Raw genomic sequence first — 27,789 nt, forward strand, 5'->3', positions numbered from 1 at the left:
TGTCTCTGATGTTCAGAATCGGTGTATGTGAGAGTGCGACTGAGCGTGGTTGTCTGTACGTATGGATTTGTAAAGGAAAGTGTGAGTACGCGCATGCAGGTGTGGCACTAGGCGCACTGACATGTCTGCCCTCTGAGAAGCAGCGCTCTATAGCATTAGGTTACTAGCTGCATGTTAATTATTTCCACCATAAATATTTCATGCCGTTTACTGAGCCTAGGCTGCTAACTACTACACGATTAGTTCTTCTTTACGTTTTGGTGATTTGTGTGGGCACTAGGTGGCACTACATTATGCTATTTGTTTAAGCCTAAAATGTACCCTCCGAACAAAGTAAATGCCAAAACAGTATTGGTGCATTCATTCTTGGTATTATTATTTTCTATGATCTTTTTTTTATAGCACCATCAATTTATGCAGAGCTTTTTACATTGCATTTATTCGAAGGGTGTAACAAAACTAGAACTGGCAGACTAAGAAAAGCTGATACATTAGCTGAATAGAGCCTTGCGCACAAGCTTGCAATCTAGAGGAGTTATGTGCTTGAAATTTGTTTCTTTTATGTAGAATTTATTTTTCCGGTGTTCTTTTCTCTTGCAGGAGTTGGGAAATCATGCCTTCTATTGCAGTTTACAGACAAGAGGTTCCAACCTGTACATGACTTGACAATTGGTAAGTGGATTATAGCTAACTGCTAATGACATATTTTATCTGGATGAGAGATAAGATAAGAAACCACTGAAAGACTTGCTTAACCCCTTTGTGACAATTGCTGATTTACCATTTCTGCGGTGCTCGTGTTCGGTTCAATTTTCTTCTTTCCCGTTTACTGAACACGGGATCGTATCATATCATGTACTATAAAAAAAAAAAAAAAAGTATAAAATATGGTGAAACATTGAGAAAAAAAATACTTTTTCTGACTTCTACTTGAAAAATCTTTTACTTATCTATAAAAGCTAATAAAAAAAAAAAAAACCTGCCAAATAGATTCTACTGTTTGTCCTGAGTTTAGAAATACCCAGTGTTTTTATGGTTTTTTTGCTTTTTTCTGCACGTTATGAGGCAATAGGTACAGGTAGTGTTTTGCTATTTCAAAACCATTTTTTTTCCCCAAATCTAGTAATTCTGCCCCATGTGCCATTTCGGGTATCTTTGAAGCCGGCCAATGCAATTTACCCCATTGCACGAATTCTACCACCAGTCTTTGTCAAACTTTGTTGTAGTCATTTATTTGCATTTTTTCACACACGTTTGACTTCATGTATGAATTAACAGGTTCTGGTATATGTCACTGTCACACAACACCCCTATATGTGTTCAGCAGCATCTCCTGTGTACAGTGATACCACCCACGGGTTCGCCTGGCTGTTTTGGGGCAAAAGGGCCACATTTGGGGCATGCACATTTTTCAATGTTGAACTTTGACATTTGGTGATCCACTGCCCATGCCCGATTTGGTACATCTCTGAGCACGGCCAATTTAGTGTGCCCTAAAAAACCATATATTTTTGAAAACTAGACACCCCAGTGTATTGTTAGTATGTTAACATATTGTTGGTATGTTAACTCTTTCCATGTGCTAATTCTACCACCAGCCTTTTTTTTTGTGTGTGTATTTTTCCCACACATGTACTTTAGGTATGAATTTACAGCTCCTGGTATATATCGCTGTCACACAACACCACAATATGTGTTCAGCAACATCTCCCGAGTACAGTTTGTCGGGTTGTTTGGGGTCTAAAAAGTAGACACCCTATGGGCATTACATGCCAGTATTTTAACTCTTTCCATGTGAGAAAATGAAGCGCTAATTTTAGGACTTGCTCATAAAAATATTTTTTATATATATATTTATTTATTTATTTTTGGCCTTTTTTTTAAAACATTTTTTGGAACTGGTAGGTTCCCCTGATGGTAACGACCTATTTTTACATGTTACCATTTCTAATTTTTTTTAACATTTATTTTACTAATTACATTGTAATTAGAAAGCTGGGCTCCATTGACTTGCATGGTTGAATGCAGTACCTGTATTCAACCTACTAGTGGAGCCAGAGTTCTCATGAGGGTCTGGATAGACCCTCCTGAGAACTCTTCAACTTCTTTATTTTGTTTACAGGACGTGCCGTCATCTTGCGAGTGGCAGAATCACTCCAGAGAGAGCGGTCACATCGCATCCTGGGGTGGGTGGTCGGTGTCGCTATCGAGGCATTTCAGTGACACGATTGATCCCACTCCTAAGCTCTTTTAAAACGGGCGTCAGTTTATGACGGATGTTGATGCCCCCGGGGAGGGGCCAGACAAATTTTCTTTTGTACATTGGTACCTACCCTAGGTGAAACCCTTATATAATCTGCATGTATAAGAGATTTGATTTCTGTTTTGCAACATTATATGTGCTGACATATTTTTATCACTTGGTTGTTTGTTTTTTGTACATACTGATTTGGGTTATGGAAAATATATGGAACCGTACAACAGCATCATTTGAAATGTATGGAGGGATGGACATGTATTACTAAGACATAAATGAATGTTGATATTCTTTATTAATGTTGGTGAGAGCATGGCTGTTTTGACAGAGATCGTCAGGAGCTCCGCAGCCCACTCAGCAGCAGGTTTCTTCTGAATTGCGCTAGTGGGGCCAGGTTTGCCCACAGAGCCGTCCAGTTGTAGTATGGTGGACAAGTTTGCAGACTCACAATAGCCTCACAATTACCAAGTAAACCCAGGTTTTAAGGGTGGAATACTGGTTCTTTGAAATTGTTTTCTATATTTTAACCGCAAACGGTAAACTCAGAGACTTGAGACAGATACTCGCCTAACTGCTGAGAGACACACGTGTAGGACACAGGGACAGCCGCTACTGAAGTGGGCATTCATTTATTTATTTTTTGCCTTATACACAACCTAGTGACAATTATGATCTACAAATTACAGGAAATTATCAGCATAGCAACTCGGATTGCGTTAAAAATAGCAAAACACAAGTTATCGTTTGGGTGGGTTTATTGAGAAAGAGGAGGGAGGCATTGTTGACCAAACATCGGGTGGACAGTTCCCAATTCTTGAACGCTGTTTGGAAGCACTGCGTCTCCGTTGTAATGCTTCAATTTCTGGTAGATGGCAGTGTAGATTTTCGTTTTCTAAATATAACAAACTCTGCAGCGTTATTCGCGTAGGAAGGGACCGGTTTGGGGAATACCGTCATGCCACGCTGCCGGCTTAACCATTTGTTGCAAGTGTTCTAACTCGTCTTCTTGCCCTTTGGGATTTTTAGACACAATATGTTGTTCTAAGTGTTACAAGGTGCATGCTGAGGTTTTAATGAATTTATGTGGCCGTAGATTTGTTTTTGAAGGTTTCAGAGTAGGCTTTTGAGTTAGAGCCATACTATTTCAGCCATGTGGGTCACATGAAAAGCTTCTTGGTGTCTGATAACTGCCCCAGGTATCCTTGGCAACAAGTGGTTTTAATTCCACTCTATTGAATAGAAACTGGATGAGTCTGCAGCCTCTACAAGGCAGAAAAGTGTAACTCGAGAACATGCTGTGCGCAACTCTCCAGTATTAGCTGCCATAACCTAACGGCAGAGACAAAGGGTCACATTAAGGAGCTTGCTTATGAAAAATGCATATGTCAGGCTGTGTCTGTAATAGGGAAGTCCCATTGAAAAAAATAGTGTCCTGCAGACCCCTTCCCTTCCTTTAGTAGTGAGTTTTTCACCATGATATTTGACGGCAACTTTTATGGTCCATAGTTGGAGGCCAGTGGGTAAGGTAACTGTGTCTTCAAACACCCAAAAGCAGGGGGTTGAAAACTTGTAAAAGCAAGCCAAACGAATGAAAAACATTTTTTTTTTTTTATTATAAAATAAAAGCCAGTACCGCCTCCAATAATTAATTTGGAATTCCATTTTTTTAAAGCTGCAGAATGAAATATGTAGTTTAAACATACTGGATTTTTCTTTGAACATTGAATATAGTCCTTTGCCATTTGAGATGCTTAAAAGAATTTTAATTCCAATGGTTCCACAAACTAAAAAAGAAAGCATATTGTCAGAAATAGAGAGCTGTTAGCTCTGGTGCATTTTAAGTTATATTAAGAAAAATAAAATGCCATCTATGTCTGTTATGGTGATTTGTAAAGCTTGATGGATCTCTGTCTATTGTACATTCTAATATGTAGTTTAATTATATTAATGTAATTAAGTTGTTGTTCCCATGAATTTATGTTGCCATCCATTAGCCACCATCCTTAATGTGCTCATTGAAGCTTACAATGAGCGATAAGTATGATGTATGCTTTCAATGTACCAGCAAATATTTCATGAATCTCTCTGAAAAAGGAACAGTTGCTTAATTTAGGCGAACTGTGATGGCTTGTTTCAGTTTTCCTTTTCGGTTGGAAGTACTCAGACATGTACCAAGAATTTATTTATTGCCGTGTTTAGTATTTTTCATAATTACCTGTGTGGGGTGCCTTTAACCCCTAAGAGTTACTTGTTATTGTAAGGCAGGGGCTAGTCCGTACTCGGAGGATATTGCGTCATTAAGGTTGGAACTTGCTCTGTTGGGAATAAATGTTAAAACAATTTACTCTTAATACACTGTGCATCAAGCATACATATTTCATATGCCCACTGTGCAAATGTTAATACATTGAATATGCATAGAATATTTTTGATCGATATTTTACTTTTAGGGTTATGCTAAATTCTAACTACCGTGTTTGCTCGATTTATAAGACGACCCTGAAGAAAAAGCCTGAATATAAGACTACCCTATAGGAAAAACGTTTTACTAGCAAATATTCACATTAATCCACTTTGCCCCCCCATATGTGCCTTTTACCCCCTAATTACTGGTGCTCCTTCATAGAAGCCCCGGCGGAAGTGTTGGGTAGCAGCGGAGGTTGCATGCAGACGTTCACCAGTGAACATCTGCGCGTAGATATCCCCCACCGCTGCTTCTATGGTGGAGCACCGGAAAAGGTCATGTCCTGCCGGTGCTCCCTCTTTGAAGACCCCAGAGGAAGTGCCGGCAGCAGCAGAGGCTGCCAGAGAGGAGGATAGAGGTCCTCTGCAGCCTTCTGTTTTGGTATGTGTGATGTGACCCTTGAGAAATCTGTGTGATTTGAGAAATCTAACTTGTCCTATTTTTTTTTTTTTCCAAGGCGTAGAATTTGGTGCACGGATGATAACCATTGATGGCAAGCAAATTAAACTTCAGATATGGGACACTGTAAGTAATGAGCTTTAAGGATTACGATTCGTTCTTAGATGCCGACTTAGTGCTTGTTTTAAAAATAACCTTTCCTTCATATTGACTCTATCGGCAGCCTTACTATTTTCATAACATCTGTGTGTGTCTATCTGTACAACTTTTTGTACCGTCTGATATGCCCATGGACTTTCTGGTAGGAGGTGTCCGCCACCGGTAGCAAATTGTATTGAGTTTGATATTCTCTCACTTTCTCAGTTTCCTCATGGGCTTTAAAGATGTCTTTTTGTACAATACTTTGGACCATAAAGCATCTACATGACGCGGCAAGATCTGTGTGGTGTACTCCTTTCCAGCAGCCTTGTTCCTGACCAGGACACTGTGTTGTCCCTTCATTATGTTTTTTCTTAAATAATATGGGCCATTCTGTAATTTGAGATGTGATTGATTTCACACTGAAAGAATAGGATCCAGCTGCCACCTCCCCCACCTCATCTGCCTTTTCTTTATGTGGTAATAATATGCACAGGCCTTTTAACTACAGCACACTGAAGAAATGTGCACACTCTCAATAGGGTTAAATTAGAAACAAAAAAACAAGTTTTTAATGTGGGAATATATATATAAATACATTCAAGTACACACGTGTGAGCGGTCTGCCCCTAACTTTTGCCTGCGTCTCCCCTGCCCCCACATTATTTTCCTCCCTGGGTCTTTCCGTGGGTTCCCTGTGGTGCCTGGCCTAAGGCTTTGCAGGCTATTTTGGTCACGCATGACGCAGTGGTACTGTGTACACATTCAGCCAAGATGGCTGCCTGCCTGGGCTCAGCAGCCGTTCACGGCATCACTAGTGATATGGTTGAAAAATGCAGAAAATACATTTTCAGACGTAATGACTTATTGCACGGTGTTTGAATGTGTGCCGTCTTACTGTTTATACCGCTGAGACTTCAATGAGAAGTATAAATATTGCTTAATAATAAACTACATCCGTGAAGATGACATACACACCAAAGAAACGGAACAATGTTTCTTGTCAATGAATCTGAGGGTTCTGCTTCTAGCTTAAACTAATTAAAAATGGAAAATATGTCCAAACGAAGTGTAGGGGCTGCAGAAAGCACGGCTGCTGCTTCCGATAGAACGGATAAAATCTGCATCCTTGGCCTTCTAACAACCTCTACACCAGCAGATGGTGGGCGTAAAGATGTCATTCATCATTTATTTACAATGGGCTTTATTTATTCTAGTGTCAACAGCTGCCCCAGGGAACGGGTTATTGAATTCAAATGCACAGCTCTGGGTTATTTGCTTCCTTTCAGATTTGTCTCCAGCGCTCAGTTGCTAGGCTTCCTTTCTGCGCTCTAATAATGATTCATGTATTGTGAAGCCATTCGGTAAATTGGGATGTCAGGGATTGCCACGGAAAGTTTTTAGAGGCCTACTTGCTCCTAGGAAAAGAAATTATAACGCTCCTACGCGTCGACTCTTTTTTTCATCATTTGGGTCACATGACCCGTTCCAAAAAATGCGAGCCAGACCCCATTCTGTTCTACAGAGGCCTAATATCAGCATAATACCTTATGTTATTAATGGGTAGTATGTACAATCGATCATTTGTTTAAACACAGCCATGTTATAATGCTATTACATACTGTTGAGCATACATTTTTCTTTTATCATGCGCAATCTGTGCGTATTTCGTCCTGCCGCCATGTTCAAATAGTAAGATTTTTTTTGTTGGCTTCCAACAGGCTGGTCAGGAGTCCTTCCGTTCCATCACAAGGTCGTACTACAGGGGTGCAGCAGGGGCTTTATTAGTTTATGATATTACAAGGTAAGAGTCGTGTTCTACAGAAAGGAAATGTATGTACGTGTTGTCAACGGCTAAATACGCTCAATGTAATTCAGCACAGCTCTTTTTGTTAGCGGCAATAAGATGTTGAATTTATAATAACAGGCCTATAAGTATCTTTTTTTTAATCTCCCAGTGACAATATAGGAAAGCAAGACGATAAACACAGGCAAAGCTGTTTCTGTTCTCGATCATTCTGGTCATCGTTAATGTGGTCGCTGTTACAATTAAGGCTGTGGCCTGTTCCAATATGGATTTCAGGACCAAATGTACTGCTGGATATATAGGAAATTTGTCTTAAATGTGCTTGACTAGAATGCCTTTTATTTATTATTTTTTTGCGCTCACGCTCTTTCCCTTGTCTTGTGTTAAGGAGAGACACATTCAACCATCTTACTACCTGGCTTGAAGATGCTCGCCAGCATTCAAATTCAAACATGGTGATTATGCTGATTGCCAATAAGAGGTGAGGAAAAAGTGTATCATACCTGTCTTTCTTAACTAAACACCCCACCTCTACTATATATATATATATATATATATATATATATAATATAATATAATAATGTGTATGTAATTGTGATCACTCAGGTAAACTCTCAATGTCGGCATGCTTCACTGTCTCGTAATATGATGAGAATGGTGAAAGGATATTTGTTTTTCATTGCTGCGCTAGTGACATCATTTCCACATTTTAAAGTATTTTATAAGTGATACCTTGTTTAGAAATGCCCATTAACTTTTAATTTAAATTTTCACTATGAAAGCAGAGCTATTTCCTTGCTGTTGTGAAAGATATTCCATCCACAATGGGAGAAAACTGTAATTTTGAGGAAGTAGCCTCGGCTCTCCTCATGCCCCTGAATCCTAATTAGTTCATTTAATGTAACTGGCAAAAAGCCATGCCCTTGACTAGTCTGCCGCCCCCCACCATGTGCCCTCATTACAGAGGAGCTCCCGTGTCACTGCTGATTGTGGATGGTCACATCTCATTTAGTGGTATTAAAAGGAAAGACTGGGTGACTGTACACTCGTAGCGTCCTGATCGTTACGTTGTTTAGTCAGAAAGATTTGTATCGTATTGCTATTTAAAAAAAAAAACAACCCACAAATAAAGGAAAGTTATGAAGTAAAATAATAATCCTGCCCTCGCCCTAATTTCTAAAACCATAAACCATGGTATAGCCCTGTTTCCTGGCTCGGTTATCACACCTGTGTGTAAGAATATCTTCTTCATTGAAGCCAAGCCTGCAATAACGTAGATTTGTTGGAACATTTTGCCGGTCAGTGTGGTTATTGAACCAAATTCTAAGCATGGCCTTATCGTGACGTTCTGCCGACATGCTTACCTTTTCTCCCCCGCTATATCATCTGTTCAGTATGTGCGCAGTAACAGGCAGGGAGCATTACTTACGCTCCATGGTCCACCACTGACCACAGGTGGCCTTTGTCTGTTTCTAGACTGGCCGAGCAACGAGCACCTCCAGGAATGGAAAAAATTTAATCAAACTGGTGTTTTGTCCATGAGAAAATAATGGACATGATGGACTAGATTATTATTTCATTTTACTAGAAATACATTGAAATAATGCAAGCGTTTGGGTATGACTTGAACGCAAATTCGTTGATGCCAACAGCTTTATAGATAGGGGTTTACTGGTGTAAACAAATCTAACTAACACAGAGATTATTTTTTTCAATAAATATATTGGCATCAGAGGAATTAACGTCAATGTTCTTGTATTATGTGATTACCGGAAATATTTCCAAACTCTTTTTAATCCCAAAACACGTATCTGCAGTGATTTAGAGTCGCGGAGGGAAGTTAAAACAGAAGAAGGTGAAGCATTTGCGAGGGAACACGGACTCATCTTTATGGAAACCTCTGCAAAAACAGCTTCTAACGTGGAGGAGGTGAGCAAGAGTTTTAACGCATATGTAGTGTTTCACGGTATATTATAGCTTTCGGAATATCAGAGACTGTGTGTAAGCTTACAGGGGTTTACTAGTTCAAGTATGTGGTTTTTGAGTGCTTGCTAGTGTTGGAGGTTAGTGGTTTCCAAAAAACCGGGTTGCAGAATGGGTTACGCTTTGCTTTTTACAGCATGACCTGCTTGGCGTTTACTTTATCAAATAAATTGTACAACTAATCAATATTCTTCAGAATATTCCCACGAGGACCCCGATTTTAATGTTAATCTTCCCCTTATGTCACTTGGCTATGCAGTTTCTAGGTCTCCTGCATGTTGATGTATTGAGTGGATGTGCCTAGTTGCAACTAATGCACGTTAACCCCTTGTACCAAGTTAAATAACGACTTCCACGCAATTGTTGCTTTTATGTTGGTTGTCGTGTATCACCATTGAATGGGGTACAGGTGGTCATGCTTATGACATCCTCGGATCCCGATCAATACCATATGGGCATTCAGGACTTCAGTTTATGGTTATCTGTGTGATGATAGCTTTGTTTTATCGTTTCCGCTCTCAGGGTCTGCTCGATTATTCTTCCCCGTTCAGTTATCTCCCTTATTGTTGATTTAGGCAGTGTTTTTAAAAGTTGTGGTAAGGAAAAGGGGAAGAAATTCAGGAAAGCAAAATTGTTGGAAGCTCGTTCTGCCTCACTGAGACGGATCCTGGCTTCCGTAAGGGAAATTTTAAACAAAATCTCTCCAAAATCATTGTAGTAATTGACATAGAGAAAGTAAAAGCTAGATGAGGCTTGAATAAATAAATTCAGTTATCGTAAAAGCTGTTTCATTTTCTTTTTAATCTGCAGCAGAGTGCCACCTCCGTGGTCTGCCATTTTGGGTTTAGTGATTGGCTGCTGGAAGCAGCCAATCAGTTGCAGGAAAGCACCCCCATTAAAATCAGTGACAGCATCGGTGTATGCATTCACATGTAAGAGCCAGCGCTAGGGGTTAATTGGCATTGGTACATGAAATGGGTGGGGGGTGATGCAGATGCTCCGTGAAATCCCTATGCATTCGCAGGGGGACCACACGGAAATTTAACGGAACCTCTCAAATTATAGCGCACCAGCAAATTCCGCGGGGCTATTACAGGGAGAGTGAAAATTATTTGACAGTAACATTAACACACGTTAAGGCATACTGGTTTCATTGAGCTAGATGTAAGTATGTTACAAAAAAGTATGGTTCAGTGTCTTCATAGGGAACGTTTAGGTTGGTGCAAGGTATGGACTCCTAATCGATTGAAGCTAAAAAACCTAGATACGCTTTCATTCCTTCATATAATGTTTCCTGCACGCAATATACACATTAACCGGAAAGCCCACCGGCAATGGAAGCAAATGGATGCTGCAGCCTTAAATTATTAATTTACGGCTTTAGCATCCATTTGCCGACGGGCTTTCCGGCCAGGGTGAGGAGCCTCGCGCTTATGCTCTAGATTTCTGTTTTTGTACATGCATCGGCAAGCAGGTTGGAGCCCCGCCATCTATACCAGTGTGAGTTCAATAGTGACTTCTAATGTTTACACGTTAACCGTCTCCTCACAGGTACACGTATTAAAGCTTGGCTCACAAGCCTTCATTCCTACACACTTTAGGGTGCCGAGGAAGGCTATTAGCTTTGGCCCGTGTACTGTTTTTTTTTTTTACGTGTCACTTTCATTGGAACTACAATGGCTTCAGGAGGACTGTGTCTTTGTTACAGGATTCCATATTCCGTCATGTTATCTGAGCGACTAGTCATCATTTTTAGTTCTTGGAACCAGTTGTGTGGTTGGTCAACCTCAAAGATTTCCACTTTCATCTCCTGTATAGACCTCCATATACCTCTACTTGCTCGGGGTCATCCTCACCTTGGAAGTCCAAGTTATTGGCTACACTACTTGTTTATCCATTGCAAAGCGCTAAAGACTATGATGGCGCTATTTAAATCCATAAGAATGTGCACAATTTTCAGGTCTTAATCCAGCCTGAAGTTCGTATCGCGCTAGACAACATATGAATTTGGATATTTTAAAAATTAAAAGAAATAATTAACAAGCGCTATCCATAATTGCAAGTGGCAGTCAATTAATTACCTACTCAGAAACTTTCCGCTTCCTTACCTTTTAATTTTTTTTTTTTGAGCGTTTTCTACAAGGGAGGCTTGGGAAGGAATGTAGGAAGTCAGCCAGCTTAGCAGGATCCCCCATCAACATGACAGCTCAAGATTAATTAGCGGTTCAGGAATAATGGAGATACATCTTCTCACCGATCTTGAGCTTTGGAGAGCAGATTTATCACTAGAACGCAAGACACAGGAGGTCCTTTTCAGAGATTACCACCCTTAGTGATTCCATGCAGAAATATCACGGTCACTCAAAATGACTCCCGTATAAAAAGAATGTGTTTAGATATTTCTGGTGCTCTTCTGCTGCCACTTACAGAAATTACTCTTACATTAGGTAACACAGTAAGGAATCAATAGAAAAAAGGCCACGCTTAGAACATAAACCAGTGACTATAAATAAGATCTTCTGATACACGGAATCAGAGTGTCATAGCACCAGATTCCATGTCCGAATGATTAACTGCTGCCTGGCTCGGCTCCCTCTAAAGCACCATTTGTCTTTAGATTTTTTTTTGCACAGGATTATGTTCTTTGTAAAGCTGGCCACTGTGGGGGGTTGTGATGCAGGGGTGTATTGGCTTTGGTAACGGAAATGAGCCACGGGGGGGGGGGGGGGATGCAGAGAGTGGTATCGATTCAGGGACTGAGATCAGAGATGCTGCAAAAGGAAAGCAGCCTTGGGCCCGCTCATCGCTTCCGGGCTCCGTGGCACGCAGGCAATGGTCTAGGAAGTCATGGTCACTCACGTTTCCATAATCCGCGTCGATGGCTGCCACGTTGTCCCCTCTCTACCAGTTCCAAAGTTTTTCCTTAGTTTGAGTTGAATCTGTATTGCGGATTCATATTCAGTTTGAAACTTGAAGCTTTTCTGCCCCCTACTTTACTGTTATTGACCAGTTCACATGTTAAGCGTTCATCTACATGGGTCCCATTCCAAGCCCGTTGGCATGATATAAAAAACATAATTTTTTTCAATAATTTAGGATTTTTAAATACTATTTCTGTATACATACACGTGTATATATATCGACACCCAACTGCGTGAGTTACAAATAAATAATCCTAATATAAAGGGTAAAGTGCTCTTTGCTGAGCTCAAGTGATTATTCTTCCTTATGAATTCCTTGTGAAAAAGAAAAAAAAAACTTTTAATGAAGGCATGCCTGTTTGGCAGTAAACATAAATTGGCCTCTGGGGATGCCCTGTAATATAATTAAGTTTCAGTCCCAGGAAAGGGTTTTTATTTGGACATTAAAGTAGTGTGGTCTGCGGGAAATATTGCATTGAACAAAAAATTCCGCTGACCCAGAGCTCGGTTTTAGGCTCGCATCATTTGGCAGCGGCACAGCTTATAAATGTCAACTGGAGGTTACTTTATGGCAGTGAATTTCAAGTCCTTTCCCGATAGTCGTGCATCGCTCAAACATGGCTCCTAGTGATTAAGCCGCTGGCACTCTAATTCCTGTCTATTGTTTGTTAGAGACTTGTCAAGTTTTAGGGAAACCACCACTTTTATTTTTTGTTTCAGATAAAAAAAATATACGTTTTCAACAGTGCAATAAGGCAACATTTTTCATGTGTTTTTTTTTGTATTAAAGTGAAAAAAAAAAAGCAGAACAATATTGTCTGAGGTACTGAGCATCATTTGTGACCTGAAAGATACGTTTGTGTGAAGTTGGCGATGAAACATGGTTTTTCTGCCTTAATGTGTTTAGGAAACCAATGATATAGGTTCTCCCTATTACTAAGGCAAGAAATTTTTTTTGCACAGTAACTTCATTTTTTTCTGTCTAAAGGGTACTACACTACTAGAATATATGTGTATATATATATATACACACATACACTAAAACCGCTTACCTATGTTACAAGTGAAGTCCCCAGTTTTTCCACTAGGTGGCAGCAACATACACTAAAGCAGTAACTTGTATATTTTTAAACTCTTCCTAATCTGTGACCTTTGGGATATTCCTCTGCCGAAAAGTTGGTGAAGTAAACATCCACAAGCAGGAATTATCCAATACAAACTGGTTTTATGAGATCAACCGTGTTGCCCTCTGCATTTAACAAAATAAGGTGATTATTCAGAGGGTGGTAGATCAGGGCAACAGCATCCCAGCAGATGTGGTAGGGGTTAATAGACTGAGAGAATTTAAGCATACACAGGATAGGTATGTGACTATCTTGAATCAAAGATGAGAGCCGCAGCAGTAATAATGGGCAGACTATAGTGGTTCTCATCTGCAGTCAAACGTTGATGTTGGATTTAAAATCCGCATACGCATTGTATCTGAGGGATGAGTGTTCATACCAGTTGCTCTGTGAAGCACGCATTACATTTAGAATACTTTTTCTTCTTCTCAGGTGTATAATACAAGTCTAGGGCTTTATACTGTGATTCTATGATAGAGTCCACTACCAGGAGGTTCGGCTGGTGACAACTTTCATCAAATGGCATTTTTTCCTTTTTTAGCGATGAATAAAGTCTCATGAGAAACGGCTCATTTGGGTGCAACATAGTTGCTGACGCAGAACAAATGGCTCCACTGTACAGTATATATATATATATATATTTTAATAGGAAGACCTTTTGTTAATTGTGTACATGTAGTAAATGTAAAATGCGCATGTGCATGTAGAGTAGACTCTTAGGTGCAGAAATAGTAGCCTCCGCGTACAAAATGATTCTACGGAATTCCAAAATTAGATACGTTGACAAAAGATATGCACATAGCTTAACTTAAGGAGGAGAGAGGGGGCCTTGAGGGATGCCACCATGAATGGAAAGGCTCTATTCTTGTTCTTCACATTAACATGTGAAAGACTATGCTGCGTACAATATACAAACCAGTAATGAATTGCAAAGTTGTTTACCTCTTGAATTTGTGTATGCTAACTTATTTAACCCTTCGTGAATACCTTGACCTCCCTGCATCCCCCATATATAGGTTTTATTGGAGTCTTTAGCCATAAATGTTTAGTTTATTCGGGATTCTTCTTCTTCTCAGTGTGTTTTTTTTTTAAAGGGACAGTCCATTGTCCCATACAGCTTCGCCGAAGAAGAATACACATGTAAATACTGTGTGGGTACTTTAATATACGTTCTTTTAAATGTGCATATATATATATATATATAATATTCATGTACCTTTAGGGAGAAGTTCCAGCTCCCTGTCTCTTCTGTGCACTAATTGATGCAGCCAATCAGTGAGAGGAAAGTACTCCCATTGAAATCAATTGCTTCCCCTGCATGCGCACAGGGGCTCTCTTCAGAAGACCGCAATTAGCTGAGTGTTGGGAAATGGGCAAGTGCGTACGGGGACGCCGTGTTAATTTAAGAGGACCACACAGCTGTCATATTAATTTAAGTGCATATTATGGCTGGCAGAGAGGGTGCTGTATAGAAAAATAAATATTGGTGTAAAGTGGTGCAGTTACGATAGCAACCAATGTAATGTTCCAGACGCTTCTTCAGTTTAATCACTTTTCACAAAACTTGCTCTTGCATACAGAGACTGCGGCTTTTGTACAGTTTACTGATTTTATTTATTTTTTCCTTCCCTTTGGTCTTTTGCTCTTTAAGTGGCGCTCAGGTGTTTAGATTTGGAATTTTACTGGGGATTGTATGCTGCATCTTCAACACTTTCCTTTAAACGTGATCTATATTGCATTTCCACCTTGGTGCAGCCGTCATGAAGAGGGGCTTATTCACACCATCATTACTACATATGTAGTAACTGTGTTGCAGTTGCAATACCTTTTTTATGGCAGGAGCTCAATTGGTCAGCTCTGCGTATGAAGGGGCTTGTATGTATTTTACTATATATGCAAGAACATTTTTAAAATTATTATTTCTAACGGTCTTATGTTTGTTTCAGCGAAGATGGGTGATCGCAGAAAGATATTGTGTAAATATATATAAAGCGCTAATCCAATATCCAGCGCCATTACGCTGCCTTGGGTAGGGTCTTGGTTAACTCCGTAATTGTTGTTCCCTGAACTAATAAACACCTTCTCTATTGGTTTTTGAGGTTATAAAGTACAGAGCCGTTATTAACTCATAAACTACACACATCCAATTCCCAGTACAATTACGGACAGAATTGCTCTGTATGAAATATGGAGAGCGTTGACGTGAAGGTGACAATCTATTAATCCTCTGACGGCGAGGAGCCTGGATGTCTTCCCTGCAATGCACATCTGCTTGTTCTTTATCCCCGTGCGTGCGGGTTTCCGCGACCGGGCGCTGCGTGGGTTAATCTGTACACTTCCTGTCTCTTTAGTTAGTCGAAATAAATAATATTGTTTGGTCTTTCAGTTAGGGCAGAAGCTAAACATATCCTGTTTATCCAACTGGCTTTCATGAAGCATCTCATTATTTCCAGTCACGTTCCGTGGTATGATTTATAATATGTAGTAATAGCGGTGGATGCAGGGCTATGCAAAACAGATCTGTACGCTATACAGTACCACACACCGCTCACAGGCACATTATATACAGCTGCCTGGGCAGAAATCGCATTGTTAACCCTATAGATGCCGGCGGTACATGATTAAGACACACAGTGCGCCTCCAAAATGGCGCACTTGCATTGCATTTCAATTCTTATTTAAATTAAATTAACCATTTATATGTATTAGGAAAACAACCTACTTAAAAACCGGGAATAATTATCACGCTAATTGCTTGATTACTCCCCCCAATGTTCTGGATTGCAGACTAATTAATTCTGCATTGTATGTCACACAGGTCACAAAGCCCCACAGAGGTAACCGAAAAAAAGTCCCTTACTCCTAAACCAATTATGTTTCGGCGTATGTGAGACTTGATGAGCTTATACCTAAATGAATATTAAACCTTTTCAAATGAAACATCTAATTTAAAAAGCTTTCGTTTTGGGAAATACTGTAAGAGTTTAGGGGGGGGGGGGAAAGAGGAATTTGCCTTTTTGTGTTTTTTAAAGGGACACTGTAGTCATCGCATGGACTATAATGCAAATGAGCGCTGAGCGGTCCCTTTAAATTTTCTATTAAAAAGTATTAGGTTAGGAACAGTAACTCTTCCCAAAGCGATCCTGATTGTACCTCTCAGGCTTAATTGAAACGAAAGTAGATTTTAAAAAATAAATAAATAAAACCCTTTACTGCCCCTTTAAGAATAGGAAGCCCTTGGTGTCAGGTCTGCCATATTGTTCATGCCGCACACTCTAAACCCACGGTGCTGCTGCTCTTTGTGTACTTCAGTGATTACTGGAAGAGAAGCCGCACAGATGGGAAAACCACCGCGAGATTCTCTGTTCTAAAAGAGCTAGAGGTCCGTCTCTCCGAAATGCTTTTAGGGAGTTTGTCTTATTTGGGCTCGTGTTATCGAATTTTTGAATCTTCTTAACATTGAACTCCTGGCCTCCCCTTCTGGTTCTGATGTACTTCTTTAGGCATGCGCTGTGCTCTATGTATTCGTCCCATTCTGACGTGGTAATTTCTTGAATAAAGATGGAAGGCTGCCTGTCATCCACTAATATAAAAAAGTGGACAACGAAAAGCATTGTTGGCACTGCAGTCTAATTGTGTTAAACCCTTGGAAGATATTTTATGCATACGTTCAGCCGTTTTGGCACAGATGGGTGTATGGTGTTCCCAGGTCCTCGAGCTGTGAAGCCAACATGCGCTCAAATTCGGTATCTTACCGTGGCTCATGAAGCTAGCTCAAACGCCTCCTCTACAACGGTTTAGGGCTGCAACTAACGATTATTTTCATAATCGATTAGTTGGCCGATTATTTTTTCGATTAATCGGGTAAAAAAAATAATAATAATAATAATTAAAGCTATATTTTAACAAGAACTCAAAAAATACCAAAAAAAGCTTTACTAGTAAATATTCATGTAAACTATTTTTGCCCAGTTATGCACATCTCACCCCCAGCTTGCCTCTCTGTCCCAGAAATGCATATCAGGAGGGGTATAAGGCATATCAGGGGACAGAGTGGCATATAGGAGGTATAAGGGGATACCTCCTATATGCCACTCTGTCCCCTGATATGCATTATACCCCTCCTGATATGCCTTATAGCCCCCTATATGCCACTGATATGCCACTTTGTCCCCTGATATGCCTTATAGCCCCATATATATGCCACAGTGCCCCGATATGCTACTGTGCCCTCCTGATATGCCTTATAGCCCCCTATATGCCTTTACCCTTGATATGCCTTTTACCCCTATATGCCACTGAGATGCCACTGTGCCCCCTGATATGCCTTATAGCACCTTCATGCCACTGTGCCCCCTGATACGCCTTATAGCCCCTTTATGCCACTGTCCCCCCTGATACACCTTATAGCCCCTTTATGCCACTGTCCCCCCTGATATGCCTTATAGCCCCTTTATGCCACTGTGCCCCCTGATATGTCTTATGCCCCCCCGATATAAGAAAAACTGACATCACTAAAATTGTTTTTTTATATTTATATTTATTAAATATAGACAAAAAAAAATACACAATACAATATAAATATATATAAATATATGGACAATAAATCAAATATTCTAGACATAAAAAAAAACCACAAATGCACATAATTAATAGATCCCGCAAAAATTCTACCTGCCCCACCAGGGGTTAATATATCAACAGTAGAAACACAGGGCAAATGAGCATAAAAATAAAGATAATACTTACCCAGTGCTGCTTACTTGTCCTGTTTTTCTTCTGTTGATATATTAACCCCTGGTGGGGCAGGTGGAAGTGGCAGTACACAGTGCACATCGCGCACTAAAATCCAAATCCCCAGCAGGCGCTGCAGCGGGACCTGGATCCTCTCCGGCAGCCGGTAGGGGTCTGTGTGATGCGCGCAGACAGCCGCTTCTCCCCTCCGCTTCCGTTGGGGCTTCCATGATGGAAGCCGCACCGGAAGGTCACGTGACGCCGGGTTCAGTAATAGAAGCCCCGGCGGAAGTGGAGGGGAGAAGCGGAAGGGGAGAAGCGGAGGATGTCTGCGCGTTTTGCACAGACCCTCACCGGGTGGCAGAGAGGATCCAGGTCTCCTGCAGCTCTGCGGGGGGTCTGGATTCTAGAGTTATAATCCGATCTCTATTTGAGATCGGATTATAGAAGGGAGTTTTTCAGAGCATTTGCTCTGAAAAACATAATTTTATAAATCGATAAAAATCGATTCAACTAATCGATTATGAAAATCGTTGACAACGATTTTCATAATCGATTATTATCGATTTTATCGATTCGTTGTTGCAGCCCTACAACGGTTTGCCCATTCCTTAAGGAAAGGGCAAGTGTGTGAATAGCCAGCTCTGCGGGGTGGTCTTTGGCAAGTAAGGTTTATTAAAATTATTATTTTTTATTTACTGTTAACAGGTTTTTTTAATTTCACTTTTATCTAGTTCTGGTTTGTTCTGTGGTTTTAGGTTGTTTTTCCGTATAGTATATACAGACAACCGTTTTAAAGGTTTTGGCTCACTTGGCCGTTTTCATGGAAAATAAGAACATTTCTAGCTGTAACAAAAAGGATTTTATAATGATTAACACTTAAGCTTGGATTAGCGAGCACAGTCTGTCATTGGAACACAGGAGTGATGGGAGTGATAAAGGGCGTCTGTACACCTATGTTTCCAGCTACAATAGTCAATTACAACCTTCACAACATATACACTGTATTTCGAATCCATTAGATGTTTTTTTATTTATTTATGGAAAATGTGCTTTTCTTTCAAAAACAAGGACATGTGGCCCCAAACTTTTGAATGGTAGTGTGTGTGTGTGTGTGTGTGTATATAATCCGTACATTCTCTATTACATCATGAAATCATTTGTACAGATTGCATGTTCCGCAGCCTATCAGCCTACATGTGTGTACAGAGAATTATTTCCCGTGTCCTGGAGGCGATGGTCTCCAGCCGTTTCTTGTTTATCAGCTCGGTGTTCCCTCTACCTGTGCCAAAATGTGCAGCACATTGGGCTTTTACTGGCCAAGAGGAAAAAGTAGGCAGCCGCCTGAAGCCGGAGCCACCGCGTTTTGTAATTTAACTTGATGCGTGCTGAAAGACTGAACGTGTAGCCGTAGGAGAACGCCGAGGTGGGTTAGAGTAAGCGGCGCATGTGATTTCAAACATCTGGATCCACGGGCCTGCCGCTGCAGAGGGATTCATCTGTTACTCGTTCGAACAACGCTGGTTTGTTTAAACTGGCGACAGCGTAATGTGGTCTAAAAACAGTTTGCATGTAATTTTTGATGTCAGTCATTCTAAATTGGAATTGTCTGATGTTTATTTGCGGGTAATTGTGGCTAAACGGTATATTGCACTTAAGTTACAGTAATCCTTTCTTGGCAGCCTCGCTTACAGCGTAAGTTCCTGTGCGCCCATAAATCAGCGTATACGTTCACTTGACCTAAAATAAACTGAGCCCTTGGATTTAATGTAACCGATTTCCCCCCCCCCCATAATGAAACAAGGGAGCGAGGAAGTGCGGGGAGCGCTCTAATGCTTCCCTCCGTGTGCCAGTTGTTAAGTGCTTGTTTACATGAAGTTATCATAACACATTTTCAGGATTTCATGGCTCTGTTTAATGTTTTAGTTAATGTGAACAACTGAACACCCCATAAGGAATCCCAGCTGGCTGGATTTCTACAGCTTTTGACCGTCGTTTTCAATTAGCATGGTTTGTTAGGCCATTGCGATAATTGGTATGTTAATCGCAAACGCAGGATTTTTTTTTTCTTGTCTTTTCTTCCCTTATTTCAAAAATGAAAAACTTCTATTGGTAAAGATCGCGAATCAGCTCGAGACTGGCAACGAGCCAGGTGTTCCTCAACGTCGGGACACGCTTGGAAAAACGCACTTGCGTTAATTCCTCTCATTATTTTGCTGCAAATTCTCGTGACCTCGTCCATGATGATGCGATCACCCACTTAAAGTCCCATGCATATTCATACCGCGCTGCGCCCACCCTCTCCCTGTACATCGGCGCGGCCCGGGCTCCGCGCAGTAATTGAGCTGCAGTAGATTGATTGCTCTGGGGAGCTGTAAGGCCTTTAAAGGTGAAAACATATCAGTCCTGTTAATTAGGAAACAAAGCTCTGGTGGCAAGTGCAGCAGTCAAACGCTTCCCCCATCGAAACAAGGAGAACTGTGATGAGTCCTTTCGTGAACCTTGTTTACTTTTTTTAAACTAGGATCCTTTTCTACCTGATGTTCCACATAGAGTTCTACTTAAAACGATGTATTATTCCTTACATTGCCGTAAGGATAATAAGAACCTATGATGGCGTAAGAATAAATACTAATACGGCACCTGGAAAATCATTACCAAACCCCTTTTTCCTGTGGACGTTCCCTGTTAAAGTTCGGTGACTATGTCTATACGAAGAGCGATTTGTGTAGCTGCTCTGCATTATTGTTTGTTTATGCATATAGCGCCATCATATTCTACAGCGCTGTACAGAGCAGGACATAACAAAATAGTGCAACACATAACAATATGGAATCGCAGAACAAGGTAAAGGAGGCTTACAATCTGCATTCATGCAAGAATCTGCAGAAATCTGTAACCTGGGTGTTATCCCAGCCCGCTAATATATTTAGTACAGGGTGTTAAACGTGTCTCTTTATTAGCGAGTATACCTCCTGAACGTAATTATTTTACAGATATGCTGTGTAATGTTTCTACATTGTAAGCTCAGAAGCCGGGCCCTCTATACCGAATGTATCGGTTTGTCCTACTCTGTCAATTCTAGTCTTGTTTTATCCCTAGATTATATGTATTGTAAGAAGTGCTGTGTAAATTCTTGGCGCTATAAATAAAAGAATAATACTGTTTTGCAACAATAGTAGATATGTGTATAATATATATATATATATATATATATATATATATATATATATATATATATATATATATATATATATATATATATATATATATAATTTGGTTTTTTTCCCTGTCTGGTTGAATTTTGTCAAGACTGTGGATACTTTATGGAAAAACAATCTTAATACAGCTTTTGATTACGTGAAACATTGTGATGGAAAGTTCCATAGATAGTTATAATGTACAAAAAAATGTGAAGAGAAGAAAACTTTTGTCTTGATTCGGACCAGACTGAGAAATCGACCAAAGGGGGACTGGGCCCAAACCACAAGTCCTCCTGCACTGAATGCAAAAGGCATCTGTCTGGGGTGTATAGATTGATCGCTCAGCCTGTGTATTGTCTGTCAACGTTTGTGTATTATCAGTCAGAGATCATTTACATCTCCCTCTACTGACCTGAATTATAAATAGGATGAGGATAAGTAAGCCTGCCCCAGAATCCTGATGCCCTTCGCTTTCAGCTTGCCAGCCTCCTCAAAGTTTTGTTTTCTGGCATATCATAGCTTGAGAAAATACAAGAAAGGAGACAAACGAGGTGTGTTGGCATTTAAGCAGACATCCTTGTTCTGCCTCTGTTGCTACCCACACGGGAATGATCTGGTGATATCGTGTCGCCATCCTTACAGATGTCCCCTTCCCAGTATACCTTCATAACCCCAGCCCCCTCCATCTCGCTTCTTATACAGTCTGCCAAAGGAGGATCTGATCTCCCTCGTGCCCACGAAACAATCTGACCAAAGCAGTCATGGGATACATAGCAGCTGGGTTCCTGAGGTTCAAAGGTCAGGTTAAGCTGCACCTTCTGTGACCCTGATGGGGAAGTCACTCTTTCCAAATGTTTGCTTATTCCTTTCCTTAAAGGCACCGGATCTTGTTACAGTCAACATTTAAGACTGATTGTGCCAAGTATACGAATTCTCAAGCTCCAGAGGAAGCATACCTACCCATAAAATATGTCTATACCAAAGCATTGTCTATTGTTATATATGGCTGACCTGATGATACCGTGGAGGGGGTTATGGCTGCATTATTTGTACCTTTGCCCTGCTTTATCAGTGTTTTGCATTTAATTATTTATGATCTACTAACCCAAGTATCAGTGAAGCATTTAGGTTACATGTCTGGCAGGCTGATGGATCTTCTTGTTTTTGGATCCTCGTGCATAAATGATGGCGGTGTAGCAAAATCCATGCTGCTCCCCACACCCATCATTTGTGAGAACGTGCTAGGAAATGTCATTAAAGATACTCGATACATCTCCGCCTCTATCTGTAATGAATTATCTCCGCGGGGGAAATAGTGAAGGTGGGAGTGCTGCCATTTTCTTGGTGTTTTGTTACATTTTCCTGTAAATGTGAACTGTTGGTGTGGATTTTGAGGTTACGGATGCCTTCTTTTTCCCTTACACACATCTTGCAGCCAAGTGAAGCGGCACCCGATTGAATGGAAGCCATTACAAGTGTCATCTTCCTGTAGCTCACTCTGCTGAAGCGGAACATCTCCAGTGTCTTCTGCCCAATGTTAGGAAGGTCGCTATTAATATTTAATGGCGCTGCCTTGGCAGCAGGCAGCTCGTAAAAGCGTGCCTGTTATCTGTTACTGTGGTGACTTCATAGCTGGAATTTCACCATTGGCTAGAAGAGCTGCCTACTCTGACAATTCAAGAAGGATTTCCGGAGTCTGGAATCAATGCTGCGTAATCTGTTTGTTAACCCTTCAAGCACACATGCAGAAGAATACACAAAATCATAGTGCCGACGTGTGTTAAATGCTGTAAGGTTATTGTGCGATTGCGCAGGTAGATGAGATTTTATCGTAGGTAAAATACAGGAACGCACCAGTGGCCCGCCATCCAGAATCAAAGCTATACATTATCATTGTATGTATTGGACACACAGTTTATAAAATGCATGCGTGTAGCCATCATGTCCCCCAGTGTTGTACACAGACAGCAACCGTACATACGGAGCCCAGTATCAGTACCAAAGAATGGACATAGGATATTGTTAAGTGTAAAATGATTGTGAACCGGTGGTGTATCACCTTACTTTATTCATATGTATCGTTAAAGAGTAGGGGGGCCATTACAGCTCCTTGAACCTGGGATGGTTATACAAAACATGCATTAAAATCATTGCTGCCCTGCATACAGAATTTTTTCTATAAGCACCTTATTAAAACATTTAACTTACAGATGTATGGGGTGAAAAATGGTTAAAAACATTGCGTGGAAAGCAAAATGTGGTGTGTGCTCCCTTTGCCCCTCCATTTCCAGCCCTTTTCTTTTCAATGTAATAGCTGAATAAAGGATTCTCTACTCCATAGGGCCTCAGCAGTTAGAAAGTATTTTTGCATTTACAATTAACACGGCCGTGGCTCGCTTGCAATCTGCTGTGCAAAGTTACCAAATCTTTCCAAAGTTATTTCCCAGAAGCGTCTCTCTAACAGAATATATTTCTAATCCCGCTTTTGTTTTTCAGGCATTTATAAACACGGCAAAGGAAATCTATGAAAAAATCCAAGAAGGCGTCTTCGACATTAACAATGAGGTAATGACTTTCCGTTTGTGTGCTAGGCTTTTGGGGCATGTTTGTGCGTGGGGTGTTTTAGTTGTCATGTTATGGTCCTTTGTGATCTTTGCATTAGTGTAGAATAAGCTCATTTTGGGCTGGAACTGGTTAACACCATCGCTCTGACGCACACAGATCAGGCTCTGTACCTGTTTCCTCAAAATCTGTGATAACACTGAAAGTTGCTGGTACTGCTAACGAAACTTTTATAGTTGCCAGCTGTTTCCTTGACCTTAGAAATGAAAACCAGTTGTGTGAACTGTACGCATTATGTATACTGATTAGTGTTTAAAGCTGTTTAGCAGTTAAAGTACGATCATTTTTATATTAAAAGTTTTACTGCCGCCTCAACTTTCTGGTAACGGGATACTGTACAAACTCGCCCTTTTCTGCCTATATATGTATAAATGTGTGTGTGTGTGTGTGTGTGTGTGTGTGTATGAATGAATGTGTGTGTGTGTGTGTGTGTATATAGATATGTATGTATGTAGATAGATACATATCAGTAGGTAGGTCGATAGATATAGACAGATACATGTATACACATTGATTTAATGGGACACTCCATATGCATGTGATGTCTATGCCCCTCTGAAATTTGAGTTTGTCTCCATTTGCAGATGCATGGGGGACACTGCCGAATACCCCCATGCATTTGTATCTTTGCCCGCCATCCAGCTCCTAGGCTTGCAGAACATGTTTGGCTCACCACCATCCGGCTTTAGGACCGTACGATAGAGGGGGTGGTGCGCTGCAGCTTAATACTTTACTATACGTTCTTTAACTAGCCCACAAATTAAAGCTTGGCAAATGACTTGAGTATGCATTCTTTATTGGTAGGGCTGTATGGGACTCTAGACTGTCCCTTTTAATGGTCCTTGCTGTGTGTGAATGAAGACGATGCCTAGGAACTCTCACTGAGTATAGCCAAAAGAAGCCGTGGAACCCTAGAAAGCTCACTAGTGTTAAGGTGTGCGACGTCTGTGACGTGGAGTGTTTGCGACTGATCCTCTCTGGCTTTAGTAGTTGTGCCAGTACATAAGAATGACCACAGGGAGGTGGACTCGAGGCAGTTTTTCCATGTCCATGATATCTTTGGGGGTCAAGGGTTGGAGACCGTGGCAGTGCATTGTGGGAAAGCTCCAGCAGCTGCTTACACTACATGTGGCCTGTGAGTAAATGGAGGACTTAAATTTCAAGCACTAGTTGTTCCTAAAGGCAGATACTGCAAGGTCTGCCACCTGGCTCAGCCCTGACTGCTGTAGGATTTCATTCCCTTTTGTCTTGAGTTGACTGCTGTTTTTTGATCATTAACAGTTTTCAGACTGCCCAGATATATTTACCCCCGAGGCGGCTGTTCTCAGCTTAGTTTTTTTGTTTTGTTTATCAACCCGTCCCCATTATGTGTGCCAATTGTTGCCTATTTGGTGTTGCTGGGATAATAAATGAGCCTGTTATGTATGCAGCTTTCTTTCAAAGGATAGTCGTCTTGCAAGTAACCCTTATATTGCCAAAGGCGCCTGCAACATTGTGACTTCGTTTCACTAAAAAGCACTGATCCCCCATACAAACACAAACACACATACATATACACATATGTACAGTGTATATATAAATCTCCTTTACGTTGTGCCAATAATTTACGCAGAGCTATATACGAGAGTCCAGATCATTCTGTATATGCCTCCTAAGCAATTTTATGTCATTTGTTTCTGGGCTTTATGTACCTAAGGCTATTGAGCTGTTGCTTGCCACAGTGTTACTTATTTGTCTTGTAAAGTACAGTTTCCTACCCCCCCATGCCAGGCACGCTCCTGCGCATGGTTAATCCTCCAGCTTTGGTAGACCCCATCTTTTCTCCTTTACTACGCTAATCCGCAGCACCTCACTGTGCCCCACTTGTCGTCTTTCTGTTCTTCCCCAGCATCCTTCTTGACCCCACCCCCGGTGTCTTTGTACTCTCCCCATCTCTCCCTCCCCGGGACTCTGCTATTATCTCATGCTCTTTGTCTTCTTGATGGAGAGTGCATATGACACGCTGGGGGAGGGGAGATCATCCATTATTCTAAACCAGCAACGCGAATGTAAAAAGCTATAGAAAAGTTGGCCAGGTTTGGGTTTGTTCCTTGTTCTTGCGCAGCGTAATTTAGCACCTGACCCCTTCAATCTGCCTTTATGGGGCTCTGATTACAATTTGCCGCGAGAGGCAGCCGTCTGTGCTACTTGGTTGGCTTCGTGCCAAGTCTCACTCTGCCGGCCCTCAAGAAGTTGCTGCCAGCTGAGAGGGGGCAAAACCAATGGGCCATAGGGCAGTGGTTTTTATTAAAGAGAAGTCAAAGAAAGCACAGAAACCACATCAGCTGCTGTCAATACCAAACGATTGCCAGAAACCCCAAGGCTACTACAGTTGCAGAGCAACTGCCAAGCGCTATAAATCTAAGATTTACTGTGACGCAAAGTTTCCTTAAGAGCTTAATTTCTGAAAGCTACTGTATTACTCCCCCCCCCCATAAAGCGCTGTATTCTTAGGTGAAATCCACTTGAGGGAGCGAGTGTTAAGATATAAGTGTGATCTTGATGAATGAAAGGAACCTCGCCGTGTGTGGGTTCTTGGCGGACTGCCATGTCTTTGGGGATCATAGAAATTATTGATGACACGGAACACTTGTATGCATCCACGCTCAACAGCTGATTCAACATGGAAAGAGAGATGCCGTCTAGAGAGAAAAAGTTTAGCGTCTGTAAGGTTTCTTGTTCTGGATTTGTTTAGGCTGCGGGAAAAGCTGGATTTTTTTTCTGCTTCTCCAGAACAGAGGGCGGGTTTTTCCTAGTTAACCCTTTGTGTACCCTTTACACTGTATCGCCATTGCACCTATCTCTGTATCTTCGCCTGCTATGTTAACCAAAATAAGGGACTGTAGAAACAGAGAAAAACTTAATTCACCCATTTTGGTGTTTTATTTAGTTATTTTATGTTCTACTCTTACGTATTTGAGGCTCCTTTTCGATGTATGCCTTATACAGTAGTAAAATAGATGTGTTTATTTTGCCTTGGCAACATTCCTGTGAACTTCAGGAGTGGGTTGAAAAATGCAGACTTTAAAAGAAAATCATTCTAGTGCGTATTCATGGCTGTATACCAGAAATGACCATTTGTAGCACTCCATTTGATCTAAACTGCAATTGCAATCATCCTCAACTTGTGTTTGGTATGGCACAGGCCGGTTGAAGATTCTTGGCTTTGTAGTACAACAGCATGAGGACAGACCTGATGAAGGACATGTGGCGGACTGTGAGAACTGCGCTTTAAGTAAATTCATGTCATGTTTATCTTCTATTGAGCGCATGTACTGATCTAATCCCAACCAACTATGGATCTCCATGTTCTGGGTGATGTGTGTTGGCCTGATCAAATGTATAACATTGGGCTTACTCACTAGCCAAACAAAACCTGTGCTAATCTTCTGTTCTAGGCGTTTGGTAAAATGCACTAGTGTTTTATTTTGCATCTCCGCTTGATACATATTTTCGAATGTTCCAGCAAGCAGCAGAAATGAAAAGGCAATAAGAAGCCCTACCTTATATTGGTTAAAAGTGGATATGATTATTTAAATGGTTATTTTGCTTCCCTACGGTCCACAAGGCAAAACAGGATAGATTGTAAGCTTGCGAGCAGGGTTCTCTCCACCAAATGTATCTGTTTGTCTTAGTCTGTCAATTCTTGTCTTGTCATATGCCTTGAATTTATGTATTGTATTAAGCGCTGCGTAAACTGTTGGCGCTATATAAATAAAGGATAATAATAATAATGGGCCTTATTTAAAAAATAAAATAAAAATTAAGTAAAGTGCAAAATGTGGGGCAAACACCTGCCTACCATGAAAATTGAAAACAATATGGTGGACAATATTGGCATCATTTTGTGGGAGGTAACAGGGCCTTACAAGTCTTAGTTTTTCGAAAAAAATAAATAAAGTAAAAAATTAATAATTAAAAAAATCAGGTTAAGTGATTTTCAGGTATGAATATTTGACTTGAAAATGTAATTTATGTATTATACCATTCTAATCTCTGTTATAGGCAAACGGGATTAAAATTGGACCACAACACTCGACACCTGGATCACCCGGGTCACATCTTGGAGGACAGCAGGCCGGAGGAGGCTGCTGTTGA

General features: G+C 40.8%; 1 protein-coding gene across 1 annotated transcript; it reads left to right on the forward strand.

Annotated features, from left to right (window-relative positions):
• Window positions 1–605: 605 nt before the first annotated feature.
• On the forward strand, window positions 606–27,789 carry LOC149305430 (ras-related protein Rab-2A-like). The gene is made up of 7 exons (XM_089477331.1): window positions 606–672; window positions 5,179–5,246; window positions 6,980–7,062; window positions 7,454–7,546; window positions 8,883–8,994; window positions 23,527–23,595; window positions 27,697–27,789. Exons 2-7 carry the CDS (start codon window positions 5,199–5,201, stop codon window positions 27,787–27,789), a joined length of 498 nt encoding a protein of 165 aa, XP_089333457.1. The 5' UTR covers window positions 606–672; window positions 5,179–5,198.

This window comes from Sceloporus occidentalis, unplaced genomic scaffold (genome assembly GCF_023333645.1).
Source record: "Sceloporus occidentalis isolate IW3139 unplaced genomic scaffold, rSceOcc1.0.p SCAF_11, whole genome shotgun sequence".
Taxonomy (NCBI): domain Eukaryota; kingdom Metazoa; phylum Chordata; class Lepidosauria; order Squamata; family Phrynosomatidae; genus Sceloporus; species Sceloporus occidentalis.

Coding starts and splice junctions, on each gene's coding strand:
- LOC149305430 (XM_089477331.1), top strand. CDS start 5,199: ATGATAACCATTGATGGCAAGCAAATTAAACTTCAGATATGGGACACT. Junction 8,995..23,526: donor CAGCTTCTAACGTGGAGGAG/GTGAGCAAGAGT, acceptor TTTGTTTTTCAG/GCATTTATAAACACGGCAAA. Junction 23,596..27,696: donor TCTTCGACATTAACAATGAG/GTAATGACTTTC, acceptor TCTCTGTTATAG/GCAAACGGGATTAAAATTGG.